At 47.5% G+C, this 13374-nt stretch overlaps 2 protein-coding genes across 3 annotated transcripts; both read left to right on the top strand.

Annotated features, from left to right (window-relative positions):
• Positions 1-300: 300 nt before the first annotated feature.
• LOC120816297 (uncharacterized) lies at positions 301-6937 on the top strand. Of its 2 annotated transcripts, none has more exons than XM_040171829.2 (3): positions 301-578; positions 3481-3634; positions 3733-6937. In XM_040171829.2, exon 3 carries the CDS (start codon positions 3735-3737, stop codon positions 4935-4937), a length of 1203 nt encoding a protein of 400 aa, XP_040027763.2. In that variant the 5' UTR covers positions 301-578; positions 3481-3634; positions 3733-3734; the 3' UTR covers positions 4938-6937. The 2 variants fall into 2 exon arrangements, with proteins under 2 accessions (XP_040027763.2, XP_077955977.1); XM_078099851.1 differs by lacking the exon at positions 301-578 and adding an exon at positions 2072-2234.
• A 1355-nt stretch (positions 6938-8292) lies between these two features.
• pex19 (peroxisomal biogenesis factor 19) lies at positions 8293-13201 on the top strand. Its single transcript, XM_040171826.2, has 8 exons — positions 8293-8507; positions 9857-9942; positions 10320-10482; positions 10562-10647; positions 10742-10921; positions 11013-11183; positions 11463-11507; positions 11795-13201. The coding sequence occupies exons 1-8, from the start codon at positions 8444-8446 to the stop codon at positions 11873-11875; spliced, it is 876 nt and encodes a 291-aa protein (XP_040027760.2). The 5' UTR covers positions 8293-8443; the 3' UTR covers positions 11876-13201.
• The last annotated feature ends 173 nt before the right edge of the window (positions 13202-13374 follow it).

The raw sequence follows: 13374 nt of genomic DNA, 5'->3' as shown, positions 1-13374 counted from the left end.
ACATTTTAGAATCTCAGAACAGTGCATCTGAAATGAGTCGATAATAAAAAAACAACTCAATTATCTCATTGAACGTTCATCTTTAATTTCGGTTGATGAGCGGGTTCAGTACTGGTTAACACTGCCACCTGCTGGTCGCACAAAAAAACTCAAAATATGCAAAATAAATTAAAAAAAATAAAAATAAAATTGGCTGATAATAAAAATCTCCATTATTCACATTTCTGGTATATACATGAATGCGTGAATGACGTCTCCTCGGTGCTGCGGTGTGGCGAGAGCGCGGGCTCGGCCGCCAGGGGGCGCGCTGCGGCCGCTAAACGCAACCTCACACGCACTTTTAACCGAACAGCGGGTGTGAGAAAAAAAAAAAGAAGAAAAAAAAAATGAATTAACACCCTTCCCCGTGCGTGCGCGTGCGTGCGCGCACACGCACACCCGCCGTGAAGGCTGTATTTCCACATTCCGCTGTCGGCGGGAGACGCGCCCTCGGGGACCCGGGGGAGGAGCAGAGGTTCGGCGGGCCGCTGGACGCGAGGCGCGCGGCGCGAGGACGGCAGAGGACCTGCCGCTCACAGGTAAGACGACACGCTTTGATCCTCCGCTGAGCTTCCCGCGTGGCTTGGCTCTTTGCTTTTGTTTGTTTTTGCATATCATTAGACGCTTTAATCAACCACGCGGGGTGTAGTTGGAGTTAACCGTGGAATTGGGATGTTGTGGTGACAGATTAGGGGTCAGGGGTCAAAATAATGGTAGCAACTTTCCTCAAAAACATAAACAGGAAAATTGTCTTAAACATTTTTCTAATTTGTATCGATTAAATCAACTGTTATTAGTTATAAAGGTTATAGTTGTATAAAGTTGCACTCTGATTAAATTAGTCCTGGATATCATTTCTTTATTTGTCTTTACCTCATTTTACTACATTCCAATGATATTAACTGTAAAAAATGAAATAATTAGCCTTTTAAAACAACGAAACATTCAGTTAACTGAAACTAAACTCCCCCAAATACCCTCCTGCGTCCTTTGCGCTGCTGCAGCCCTGATTTCTAACGTATAAGGACAGTTTTTGATGCGGGACAGAAGAGAGGAGACCGTTACTCCAGAGGAAGCCAGTGAGGGCGCAGCAGCTCACATTGTTGTAAAGTGAGATCACCCACCTTCCCCAGATTGAAAGCCCGGCTCTTCACACCCGGAGAGCAGACCGAGGTCCCTCTGTTTGCATGAAGAGACCCGAAGGCTCACTGAGTGTCTCCAAAATCCAAAGATCAACTCCCACGTCAATGTTCAGAGTGCCGGCTCGACTCAGACGAGCAAATCTCGCTGCGCCGTCAGATTGGAATTGACTCGATTACCTTTAGAATGCTGGTGTTATCAGGCTGAGATGGGAGTTTATCTCCAGTGGTCAACGCATGGAACCGGCAACAGATACAAACGTCCTACTTCATCCGAACCTTTGCTTGTGCACGGTGTCGACTCTGGGAGCTTTGAATATGTCCCGCGGCGATGGCTATCTGACAGAACAAAAGGCTTCTTACATTGCTGCGCGCCATGCAAATAATGAGGGAGCGAGATGATAAGAGATGATTATGAGATGATATGAGATGCCGGACACTAACAGGAGGCTCACTTCACAGTTTGAGGATTAAAGTTGGGAGATTAAAAGCAAACGTAAACTGTGCAAATCAGAAAATTCCTTTGTTTTTGATCACATGTTCACCCGTCCCAAGTGATTTTTAATGGTCTACTAATATATTTCACCAGACAAGGCCTCGCTGAAGGAAAGAACTGCCTTTCTCCATTTTCTGGAGGAGCATTTGGCCGCTAAAGAGACAGATATTTCCCGCTGGAGGTGGTGGAGACCAAAAGCAGAGCTAAAAGGAAAGCCAATATTGGACATAGATTCATCGGGTGGACAATAACACACTTTTGCTCGGTAGCTTCGATCCAACCTTCAAACAGAGCGAGTTTCTCTTACTGCTTTGCCCCAATGTTTCCTGAAACATATTTTAGTGTGTCGTAAAGCGAGAAGCGTTTTCATCTGCCGATGGCTCAAGTCTTTTCAAAAACATTCCCCATTTCACAGCTCAAAGGTCAAAATGTCTCTGAGAAATGCAGAAACAGGGTCTTGGTTCATAGTTTGACTTTTTGACCAGACTCCAGAGGTTGGCAGCTGCATGACAGGCTGCTCGGCTCGGATTGGTTGTTTTCTTCTGGCGTGGCGGAATCTGGTAAATAGAGCTTGGAGCACTGAAAGGAGGCAGAGGAATCAGATTTGTTTCACACGTTACCCGTCTCACGTACTGTCTGAACACGGATGATGAAAGGTTGGTTTATTTAAATTACTGCATCGTTAATCTGAAGGATCCTCGTTGCTGTCACCGTGCAGTGGTGGAATAAGTACTCAGGTCTAAAGAAAATAAGTAAAAGTAGCTCGAAACGCTTTCGTACTTCATCCTCATTGTACTTAACTGCAATACTTAAATGTACTCGGTGGCATTTGCTTAATAATCACAGATCGGTTTAAATAAACGTGGGAAACCTTCTGCACTCAGGCAGAGTCTCCTGTTTGGAAACATGACATCACCCTCCTTTCCTTTGACGCTCACTTCCTGCGTTTGTTTCACTATATTCTCCGTTCTTTCAGTCGAAAGACATTCAGTTTCCCGTTTATGGGAGACCGAGAAAAGAAGTAAATCTCCATTGTGGGGGAGTAGACGAGGTCTGCTCGGGGGAGAAGACCCCCGAATATGATGTCTGGTTCCTCGGTCGCCCCGGAGCTGCTTCTCACCAGCGGGTGTGGCGAGGCGTCCTGGTGGCTGAGGGGGGGGGGGGGGTTCTCGTGGTCTCGGGCGGACCGCCGCGGTCCTCGTGAGTCCCCCGCTGTCTGAGTTGTGCGTGCGTGAGGAAGTCCAACGTCACGACCGCACACACACACACACACACACACTGTCGCTCCCTCTGCAGGCTTCACGGAGGCCTTCTGCTTGAGTCGACCACACATTCTTTCTTTCATGTTCAGGCGGCGTCACCGAGTACACGGGAGTTTTAGAAGGTGACCGGCAATTAGTTTATTTTTATGTGTCCAATAGCAGGGTTTTCCCCGAAAGTCGTCATGGTCCTCTCAGCGAAACCTGAGATTAAAGTACAGGCTTAATTTCTTCTACATGAAATTACAGTGGAATTAAGAAGCTTCACAGTATTTAAGGACTTTCTATAACCTCGTTTGGGCATGTTTGTTCCTTTTCATTGTCCCGTCAAACGGTTGCTGCTCTGCACTTTGGTTAACGAGTTTATTCTTTAAGGAACTCATTGAATGGAGTCTGATCTACTATTTATTCTAGACCAGACTTGATAGGCCTCCCGGTCCAGACAAACCAGATAACCTGCTTGTTGGCTGCAGCTTCCGCGTGATGTGTTTGCGCAACTTTCATCCGTCAATTAACGCCGCGGCGGCATCTGTTTCCTCTGCGGCAGCCTGGACTCCTGATCCCGAGCGAGCCGCGTCACCATGCCGACTCCCGCCATCCTCACGGCAACCGGGAGCCCTCCGAGGAGTCGCTAGGGCTGCGGGCCCTGCCGGTCTGCGCAGAGAGGATCCCTCCCAGAGTTGAGAGAGACCCGGAGGCAGGTGAGGCGGCGCGTGGGAGAGGCGGGGCCGCGGGGCCTTCGTGGTAGCAACGCGGCACCGGCAAGTAAAGTCTGTGTTTTGGGTTTTTTCTCTCACAGAGATGGTTTACCAGCTTGGTGCCCTGCTGATTCTCACCTTGGCGGTGGAGACGGGGCTCGCGGGCGGGTGTGCGTGTCCGGCCGCCGAGGTTTTGCCCCAGTTCCCCTCCCAGGTTCCGGCCGACGTCTGCTGCTTGAACTACTCCGGCTCCTCTTTCAGCCACGTGCGCTGGTCTGTCCTCACAAACGGGACCAACGCGGAGACGCTGGATCTCTCCTTCTGCAACATCAGTCACGTTCACGCGGGTGGCGGAGGCGCGTCCGCCCTGCGGAGGGTTCGCTTGGCTCACAACAGACTGACGGCGCTGCCGAGGGACTTTCTGGCCGGCCAGCCCAACCTGACGGAGGTGGACCTGAGCGGGAACCTGATCGGGGAACTTCCCGAGGGTTTTCTCCGGGGCTCGGACAACCTCCGGACGCTGCGTCTGCAGCAGAACCGGCTGCGCCTCCTCCCGGGCTCTCTGCTGCAGAAGACCGGTCTGCAAAGGCTGGAGCTGGATGGAAACCCCTGGGACTGCTCCTGCTTGTTTCTGCAAGGCCTGGAGGAAGGCAGGAGGGTCAACAGCACCACTGCGCCGCAGGACCTGTCGGGGAACCTGACCTGCGCCTCCCCCCGCCACCTGGCCGGCCGGGCCGTGCGGTCGGTGAGCCTCGGCGACGCGTGCCGCCCCGCCGGCCTCACGGCGCTCTTCATCGCGCTGCCTCTCCTCGTCCTCTCCGCCTTGGTGCTCTGCTGGTGCTGCGGGGGGAAGAGGAAAGAAGCGCCCGTGAGCGGCTCAAAGAGGAGAGCCGCCGGCGCCGGCTGCAACGGCCAGAAGCACCGCGGCAAGCAGAAGGCCGGGAGCTGCGGCGGCGAGGGCGTCGCCAAGAACCAGCTGCCGCTGCGCCCGGCCTCCACCCTCCTGGGCAGCACCAGGGACATCTACGAAGAGGTGGAGATTAAGCTGGGCTCGGTGGAGTCCCTTCCACCGCAGCGACCGTCCTCCGGCGGTTCGGGCTCCGCGGAGGGGAAGCGCGGCGCCCGGGGCCCCGACGCGCCCGCTAAGGCGGACCTGGACTCGGTGAGCGTGACCGAGGTGATGAAAGACTCGGCCGACAGGGAGAAGGCGTACCTGACCCAGTCGACGGAGTACTACAGCCTGGTGCCGGGCATCGAGCTGGAGGACTCGGACCACGGCGAGTACGAGGACGTCAGCCTCTCGTGACGCCGCGTCGGAGGAACGACAAATAGATCATTTCTTTTCTTAATCTGCTCCTAAATGTTAATAATGAGGTTGTTTTACCGTTTTAGTTCATGTAGATTTAGATTTTTTTTTTTCTCTGCTCTTCTCGCTGGTTTGTTTAATTTTTACCTAAACTACAGTATATATATATATATATATATATATATATATATATATATATATATACAAGGATGTTCTTTTACTCAAATTGTTACTCTTTATTTAATCTTAAATGTTAAAATTGTATCGAGGTACTTGACCTCTGAAACTGCGCTTCACAGGCTTTAAGTACTACAGAGCTGTTGCTCAGTTAGCTTAGCTTAGCATAAAAACTGGAATGATTTGGAAACGCTTAACGACTTATCCCATTAGAAAGCTACTGCAGAAGGGTGAGCTAATGCTAGTTTAGCTAGCACTAATAGTTACTCAGTATCGCTGAGCTTCAACTATTTTCTGGTTGTCTGAACTTTTCACCTACAGATCAGTTTTTCTAATGTCTTTCTCTTTACATATTGATGTCTCCACCGTATAATTTTTTTTATATCAAGAAAATATAACCCTGAGAACACTGAGATGACACCAAAACGGGGATAGCCTTTATGCTAAGCTACGCTAAAACAATCCAGTTTCTGGCTCCTCACAGAACTCACAAACAAGTTGCATCAATCTTTGCCTCAAAATATCAAATTGCTCCTTTAAACACACCAAAGAGAGACGCTGTGTGTGATCTGCCGGCACAGAGAGAGAGCGGTCCGACCACGTCGCTATCACAACGTAGAGGAAGTGATTTAATCAGGAGCTTTTCCTGTGGGACCTGAGGAACGCAGTGACGCTTTCAGACAGAGGCCCACTTTTTTTTTTTTCCCACTCCGGAACAAACTTAAGACATTTATTGTATTTAATGTTGCAGCGCTGATGTGCAATTAACAAAGAACGGCGCTTGTCTTCAATGCTTAGTCCTTCTAACTCAAGCAAACTTTTACCTCACCTCATTTCCTTTTTGGCTTGTTACACGACACGCTGCTTGCAGGATTTTTCTGCGCGTAGATTCTGCACAGTGACTAATACCGTTGTCCTGCTTAATTCATTATGACGTGTGGAATGTAAAGCTTGGGCGAGAAGTCTAAATTTATACGTGTTGCAGGGATGAAGAGTTTTACATCACATACCAAAATGTGCACACGTGTTGGAAAATGTCAGGGCGGTCAGCCGCAAATGCAGGTGGTGTAAGATCGAGATCTCTTCGGTGCCGCTTCAGCGGGTCGGGATGCGGAGCGTTTTTTTTGCGGAACGACGCTGGAGACACAAAGGAGCAGCGCGGGACGTCAGGGTCGTCCTGGAGGAGGATTTCTAAGACCACTCAGACCAACGCTTGGCCTTTATGTTGAGCCAGTTAGGGGCAGAAAGAGGGAGGCAGCGGGTGCAGCTGTGGAACTGGCACAGAAAACAACGCAGGTGTGTTTTGCAGGTGGTTTTTTTAAGGTATTTTCCATCAAAGCTTAATTCTTTATTCGTCGTCATTGTAAAGTTTACTGACTGATGCCCCGAAGACAAATGAGTCAATGCCTCTATTTTGTGCAAAGAGAGATAACACGACATTGCTAACGCAGCTTCTGTTCACCGAGGTCCTCTGTATTTTATTTTATTTTTTAACTTAGGGCAAAAAACTGTTTTAACAACCTGTTGGTGACCTTATATGTGTTTTAGCTGATCTTCTTTTTTACTGTATTTTAATTTCACTATACTTGAAAGCCATAAATATTACATAGTAACATAGTAACAGTAAGTTCAAAACCTCATGTTAAGAAATAAAAATTTACAGAAATGATATTTGATTGTTTACTGAATAAGAACACAACATTCTGTAAAAGCCTCTGAGCGGGATGAGCTCACGAGATGCCGTGATTGTGTTTGAGTTTCATATGTTCGTACTTGCAAATCTTAACTGTAATAAAAATAATAAAAAAATAAATGTTTTTCTCAAGATTTCCACCTGACGACTGTGAGCGATGTGAGAGCATTTTCTGACAGTGTGCTGCAGACGTCTTCTCTCTCGCCCGGCGGCTCTTTCTGCCCCGACGTTGCCTCAGGTCGGCCCCGGCTACCCGAAATCCCACTTTTCCACTGAGCTCTGATTTCACTTGCCATGGGAAGTTGAAATTGCAGCATTGGGTTACTCAATATAATCAGTCTGTCCCGTTGTCAGAAGTCTGAGCCCCCGACCAGTGGATCCAGCAGCTGAGCTCAGCAAATGACTGGTAAGATAACAGTGTTGGGAGTATCCATGGGGGCTAGTGGGAGATTCTAAATAAACATTCTGCCCTGGTGTGTTGAATATGTCAGATGTTTGTTTTCTGTCAGTAATGGAGCCTTTATGCGTCTGTGTTTTATGAGATAAATACAGACAGCGAGGCCTCTCGGCTGCCATCTACTTATCGGCCACTCAAGACACGCTGAGGGCCCTTTTATTGAGAAGAAGGCATTGATCTATTGGTGGTAAAAGCGATGTGAGGCTCACAGCGTCTGCTGCAGCTGAGGAATCAGGAAGTCCACAGAGATGATGGAGGATGGATGAGGTCATAAATATCCCGTCAGGGGAGAGCAAACACAGTCAGAGGATTAAACAGCCTCGGATTTACAACAGGCTGCTTTAACGATGTGAAAAACCAACGAGTGAGCAGAGCAGCCGATGATAAAAGGCTGAGCGATGTGTGGGACGGACCCACCTGGCACAGCACTTAAATACCATTGCATGCCCACTGAACCTCCATAAATCCTCTCTACAGTTCAGCAATGTCATTTACTTTAATTTACTGAGGGCAAAGTACTGACGCCACTGCCGTTTACACTAGCTTTGTGGATTTATAAAGTTGCAGTTATTTACTAGGTTGTAAGTCTTTGATGTGGTGCCCATTTGGGGATTTTAATTATTCGTCATGGCCTGTTTATGTATTTCTAGTGTGTGTGTTTTTTGGACAGCTGTTCATTATGTTTCAAATATACACCGCATTCATGAAAAACCTGAATTTACTTTTAACTAGCAAGTGATTCATATGAATTACTAAATAATGGGTTGGAAAAACAATGGCACGATTGAACTTAGCTGGAAAGAGTGTTTTGAATGTTCGCCCTCCAGCTTCCTGCACGGTTCAATTCAATTCACAGTGTGGATTTAAATGAGCAGAATGTGAGTTAGACAGACTATTGCCTTTCATTTTGGAGACGTTTACTGGATGAATATAATACAAAAGTCTACTACTGCAACAACATTTTAATATTTGGAATACTGTTATTTCACTTCCCCCGGTGTCCCGGGTCCCGTCGTTCCCTCCGTCGCCACCAGGTGGCGCCACCTTCCAGTTACAGGCCCTCGGGAATGACGTAGTAGTTTCTGCGACATTTTTTCCTCCCCGACAGAAACGTCAGTTGCCGGAGACCTCGCTCGCTCGCTCGGCGCTGCCCGGTGGGTGTTTGGAGAAGGCAACATCATGGCGTCGGGAACAGGGGACTCGTCCAGCGGACACGATGCGGAATTGGACGAATTGTTGGACAGTAAGCGTTTGACATCGAGTCGGACTTTAGCAACGTGAGGACGGTTTGTTGCGGCCGTTCGAACGGCCGTGATTGGGCCGAGACCCCCCCTCCTCTCTCTGGGGTTAAGTTAGCTTGGTGGGACCTCCCGCTTGGGTCCTTCAGACTGCATTAATAATTAGCTGGATGTATCACTGACCGGGCCGGTCGTTGTTTTATTGTTAGAATCCAAAACGACCAAATAAAACTCCCATGTGCGAGTTGTTTTGCGGTGCAGCACTTTGCTAATGCTAGCTAACTCCACTAGCTGTGACCCTGATTGACCGACTTTAGCCGGGTCGCTGTTCCTCTGCAGCGTGAAGAACTTCCTTCGTTTGTCCTTTAAAACGCGTCCGAGCTTGATTTGTTTTTGCTTTAACAAACCGAGGTTTTGTTTGTAAGCTTGTAAAGTGTTGACGAGTTTGTTTATGTACCAAAGTGTTGTTGTTTTGGATGTAGTATGATCTTAACATAGTGAATAGCTTATGATGAATCGGTTGTTTGGTTGCACATGTTCATGTGTCTCAGCCCTTTTTTAGAGACTGTGTTTACATGTTCAGTACTAATGACTAGTTAATTGTGTAGTGGTCGGCTGTATTTAGTAATACTATTATAGTATAATAATAGTTTTACTAAGAAACAACCACAGTATTCTACTTAACTTTCATTCATCATTAAATCTTTTCTGCCTCAGTTTACATCAGTCAAATGTTACATTTACAGTTTATTTGGTACCTTCTGTTAAAATGAATAGTGTCTAATAAAATAGACCTGCAAACAAGCTGAACCTCTCATTAAAGCTGTCAAGGTCAAATCATTGACAGTGAAACTGTGTGAAAGGTTCATTCAACCTTTTTTTGTTTTAGAGGTTTCGTTTCATGGGACTTATTATTTGCACGGCAACACTAAGACCATAATGTTTAACATATTTCAGTTATAATACAACGGATCAGCTGAATATTCGCATGACACAGTACGGTTCCCACAGCACCACAAACTGTCATTGGTTTGCGATAGTTGTACCTGTTAAACCTGAACTGACTGTTTCATGGTCCTTTTGCGTTATGAAAAGTTGTAATATCGGTAGCTACTCATCTTCTATCACTTAGTACATCAAAGAGCTGTTGTTCAAACTGTATTTATAGTGTTAAAGATGACAGTTGTGTCGCTTAAAACACGCAAGTTCACATTATGCAGCATTACCGAGGAAAACACAAGATCAGACAAATCTTCAGGAATTCACTGCAGGAGCTGTTTGGAGATTGCTGCTCCAGTCCCTTACCAGCTTAAACTGGTAAAACGATGTTTCTAACATTGTCTTCCTCCTTAAGGTGCGCTGGATGACTTTGACAAGACACCGGCCCCTCCAGCCCCTGAACCTGCCGCCGCCGCCTCAGCCGCCAGCGGTGCAGAGAAGGTTTGTTCTTCTTGTAATGACGAAGCCGTCTTAGGATCCACCTCTTGTTAAACTCTGACAGATACAGATGGAAGCCTCTGCGTGTCTGTTTTCTATCTCTATCTTTATAACCAGTCGACCTTTGCTGCTGTCAAGTTGTTGCATTCGGCCTCTTGTGCAACATAACGTTTACAAAGTTCAAGTCCCGCCCCATCAGGGATGACTTTCTCTGATGCAACGACGGTTTTCTGGGCCAGTAACTGTGGCTAAAGAACCAACAGTTTAACAGAAATTGTCAGCGATGGTAAAGCTGTATTTTGTATAAAAATAAACAAAAAACTATTTAAAATGTTGTCTGATACAATGGAACTTTGCGTGTGTTTTATTCACCTTCGCAGCCCCCTCTGCTTGAAGACAGCAAACTCTTTGAGACTCTCTTTGAGGGGGACATGGCTACCCAAGCCAGGGAGGAGTGGGAGAAGGCCATGAGCGAGTTGGCCCACGAGGAGCCCGAGTTACTGCAGCACTTCCATAAGCTGTCCGAGGCTGCAGGCAAAGTTGGTACGGTCTAAAAGCTGCTTCCTTGTCTTTTTTTTTATCCTAGTTCCCGTTGCCTAAACGTTCCGTGTATTCTGAACAGGCACCGACACCGCCTCCCAGCAAGAATTCACTTCCTGTCTTAAAGACACCCTGCGTGGCCTCGCCAAAAATGCAGATAACCTGCAGGTGGGTGAATCCCGAAGGACCAATTGCTGCGAGTCTGACGATGGAGACGCAGGCATGGAAGAGTTTACCGACGATTGCTTGTGTTGTCTCTCAGTCCTCGGGGCTTGCCGGGGACGACCTGGTCAAGGCGCTGGAAGGCCTGGGATTGGAGGAGGGGGGCGAAGGAGGAGGCGGCGGCGATGACGGGAACATCCTCCCGGTCATGCAGTCCATCATGCAGAATCTCCTCTCCAAAGAAGTGCTCTACCCCTCCCTCAAAGAGATCACCGCCAAGGTGTGCATTTGTGTCCCTGGCTGATCGCTGACGTCCGTAGGGCCGTTACTCCCGGTCACTCGTGATTCACCAACGTCTCTCCATCTCACAGTACCCAGAGTGGTTGGAGGCCAACAAGCCGAGCCTCAGCCCGGAGGACTACCAGCGCTACGAGCAGCAGGCCAACATCATGGGAGAAATCTGCAAGAGCTTTGAGAACGAGGAACAGGGGGCGGAAGATAAAGAAGGAACGTTCGAGAGCATCATGGAGCTGATGCAGAAGGTAAACACGCCGCGCATCGGACCGTTTGGTTTATGGAATGTTAATGAAGCTGAGATGTTACAATGTCTTTAGTTTAAGAATTCTTGAATATTTGGATTGTTAATCAGCAATCAACCTTTACTGTGACTGATTAAAGTGGCACAGCTCAAATAGTTCCTGCTGTTCATTACCGGTAGCGGTGGGGGAGGGGAGGGCACCGTTTACAAGCGGTTGTGTTGTTTACTTTAATTTGAAGAGCGAATGAAACTCATTCACGGATTATAACGCTTTTACTTGCAGCTTCAAGACCTGGGCCAGCCGCCCAAAGAGCTCGCCGGCGACGCGGTAAGTTTCCGCTGAGCAAAAGAGAAAATGTGCTAGCTGCTCGTGGGCGTTCCATAGCAACCACGGTTCCATAGCAACCACGGTTCCATAGCAACTGCCTCTGTATGTAGGCAGCCTGACAAAAAAGGTTATTTATTCTGAACTCTCATTAGTTTTTGGAGAAAGCAACGTTTTGAATTGGAACATTTCTAAAATAATTAAACAAATGAAATACTTTACAAACAGAGGACCTTATGAAAAGTATGCAAAAAAGTCTAAATCTGAACATCTGCTCCTCTGTCTTTCAGCCTCCAGGCTTCAACTTTGACATGGAGTCCCTCAACCTCCCAGGAGGCCCCGGGGCCGGCGAGCAGTGCTCCATCATGTGATGAGGCGGCGGTGCGGCCCAATCAGAAGCACCGGGGTCCCTCCGTGTGCGCCGGCGACAAGCAGGGAGGGCGGTTGGGGGTTGTGAGGCGAAGTTCGGGCAGGAGGGCGACCGGAGCGCTCGACACCGATCTCCCTCAGGGAGACTGTGTGGATGCAGAATCATCAGGGACCGCGCACACACACACACACACGCCGAGCACGCCGTCTCCTGTCTATAATCAGCGGAACGTTTCTGAATCGGTCCTTCACGGTTTAGTTTTAACAGCATTTCTGTAAAAAGAAAAAAACACAGCTGTTCTTCGTGTTTGTTTTTTCACTAAACTGTTTGGCCTCATGGTGAAATCTATCAAACCGCCTCACAGGTATTAACAGTGCCTTTGCAAAATGACTAAGTTATTATTATTGACCTGGTTGAATTGGTTTTGCCGTCATTCAACTAAGCGCTTAAGATTATAGTTTTAGTGGTGTGAATTCTGCAATATCATCCCATTGTCACGCCAAGTAAGCAATAATTCTTTGGTACTTCATTAACAACGAGCCTTTGTTCCTGTGCAGGTTGTAACTCAACGAGTTAATTAATTATTAACGTTTAAGGAAACGGGAAGAAAAGTAATGTACATTTTGTTAATTATTTAAATGCTAAAAAAAAACTGGAGGATTGAACACCTCATGAGAAGTTTCCAGCGGGGATTGTAATTCAAACAACTGATTTAAAAAGCCCCTCTAAGATAATTACTCCAGTTTGCCTTTGCTGTGGTGAGAGTTTCTGTGCAAAGTGATTCCCGGTGTTTGTCATGTGCAGAGTGATGTTTTGTCTGCTCCCGGCTTGGAAAGACATTCAGGGGCGTTTACCACTGAGTACTTTTTGTCCTTTACCTTCCATTGACAGTACATCGTGTTCTTTCCAGAGGTGTGTCACGCGAGGAGGGGAAACCTTTATACAGATGCACTGTTGGGTGAAACATCGGGGGCCTGATGACACGCTGGCTTTGCTCGGTGGGTTTGTTTACTCCAGCAGGGCCACTTTTCACCAGCGGACTCATCGCACCTCGGTGACCGTAGAGAGAGGACGAGAAGTCACACGGCCGTCGACTCAGCAATTACTGCTCAATAAAGGATTCAGTCAGCCGAGTGGTGAATTTACACTAAACGCGGCTGAGGGGAGGCTGCTGTGGAGGTCCGGGGGGGGGGGGGGGGAGATCTATCCAACACTCAGGGCCGATGCACACATGCCCACAGCAATGTTAAAAAAAAAAAAAAGATAAGCCTTCTCCTATTTGACCGTCTTGTTTTGTAAATATGAAATAAAATGGTATGCAAACTAATTGTGTATGTTGTGAATTATTAGTCATAGTAGCTTTTGGCAATTTTAGCAAGTGAAAATATAAACATTCAGGCAGTGTTGTTAGTTTATACTTAACTATTTTATGTGTATTTATTGCTTAAGTAGGATCCAAAATAGGTAAACACTTGACCGAAGTGTTTTCCATTTACTGAA

Source organism: Gasterosteus aculeatus, chromosome 3 (genome assembly GCF_964276395.1).
Source record: "Gasterosteus aculeatus chromosome 3, fGasAcu3.hap1.1, whole genome shotgun sequence".
Taxonomy (NCBI): domain Eukaryota; kingdom Metazoa; phylum Chordata; class Actinopteri; order Perciformes; family Gasterosteidae; genus Gasterosteus; species Gasterosteus aculeatus.
The sequence above is the reverse complement of the archived record's forward strand: the minus strand, read 5'-3'. Positions and strand labels throughout refer to the sequence as shown.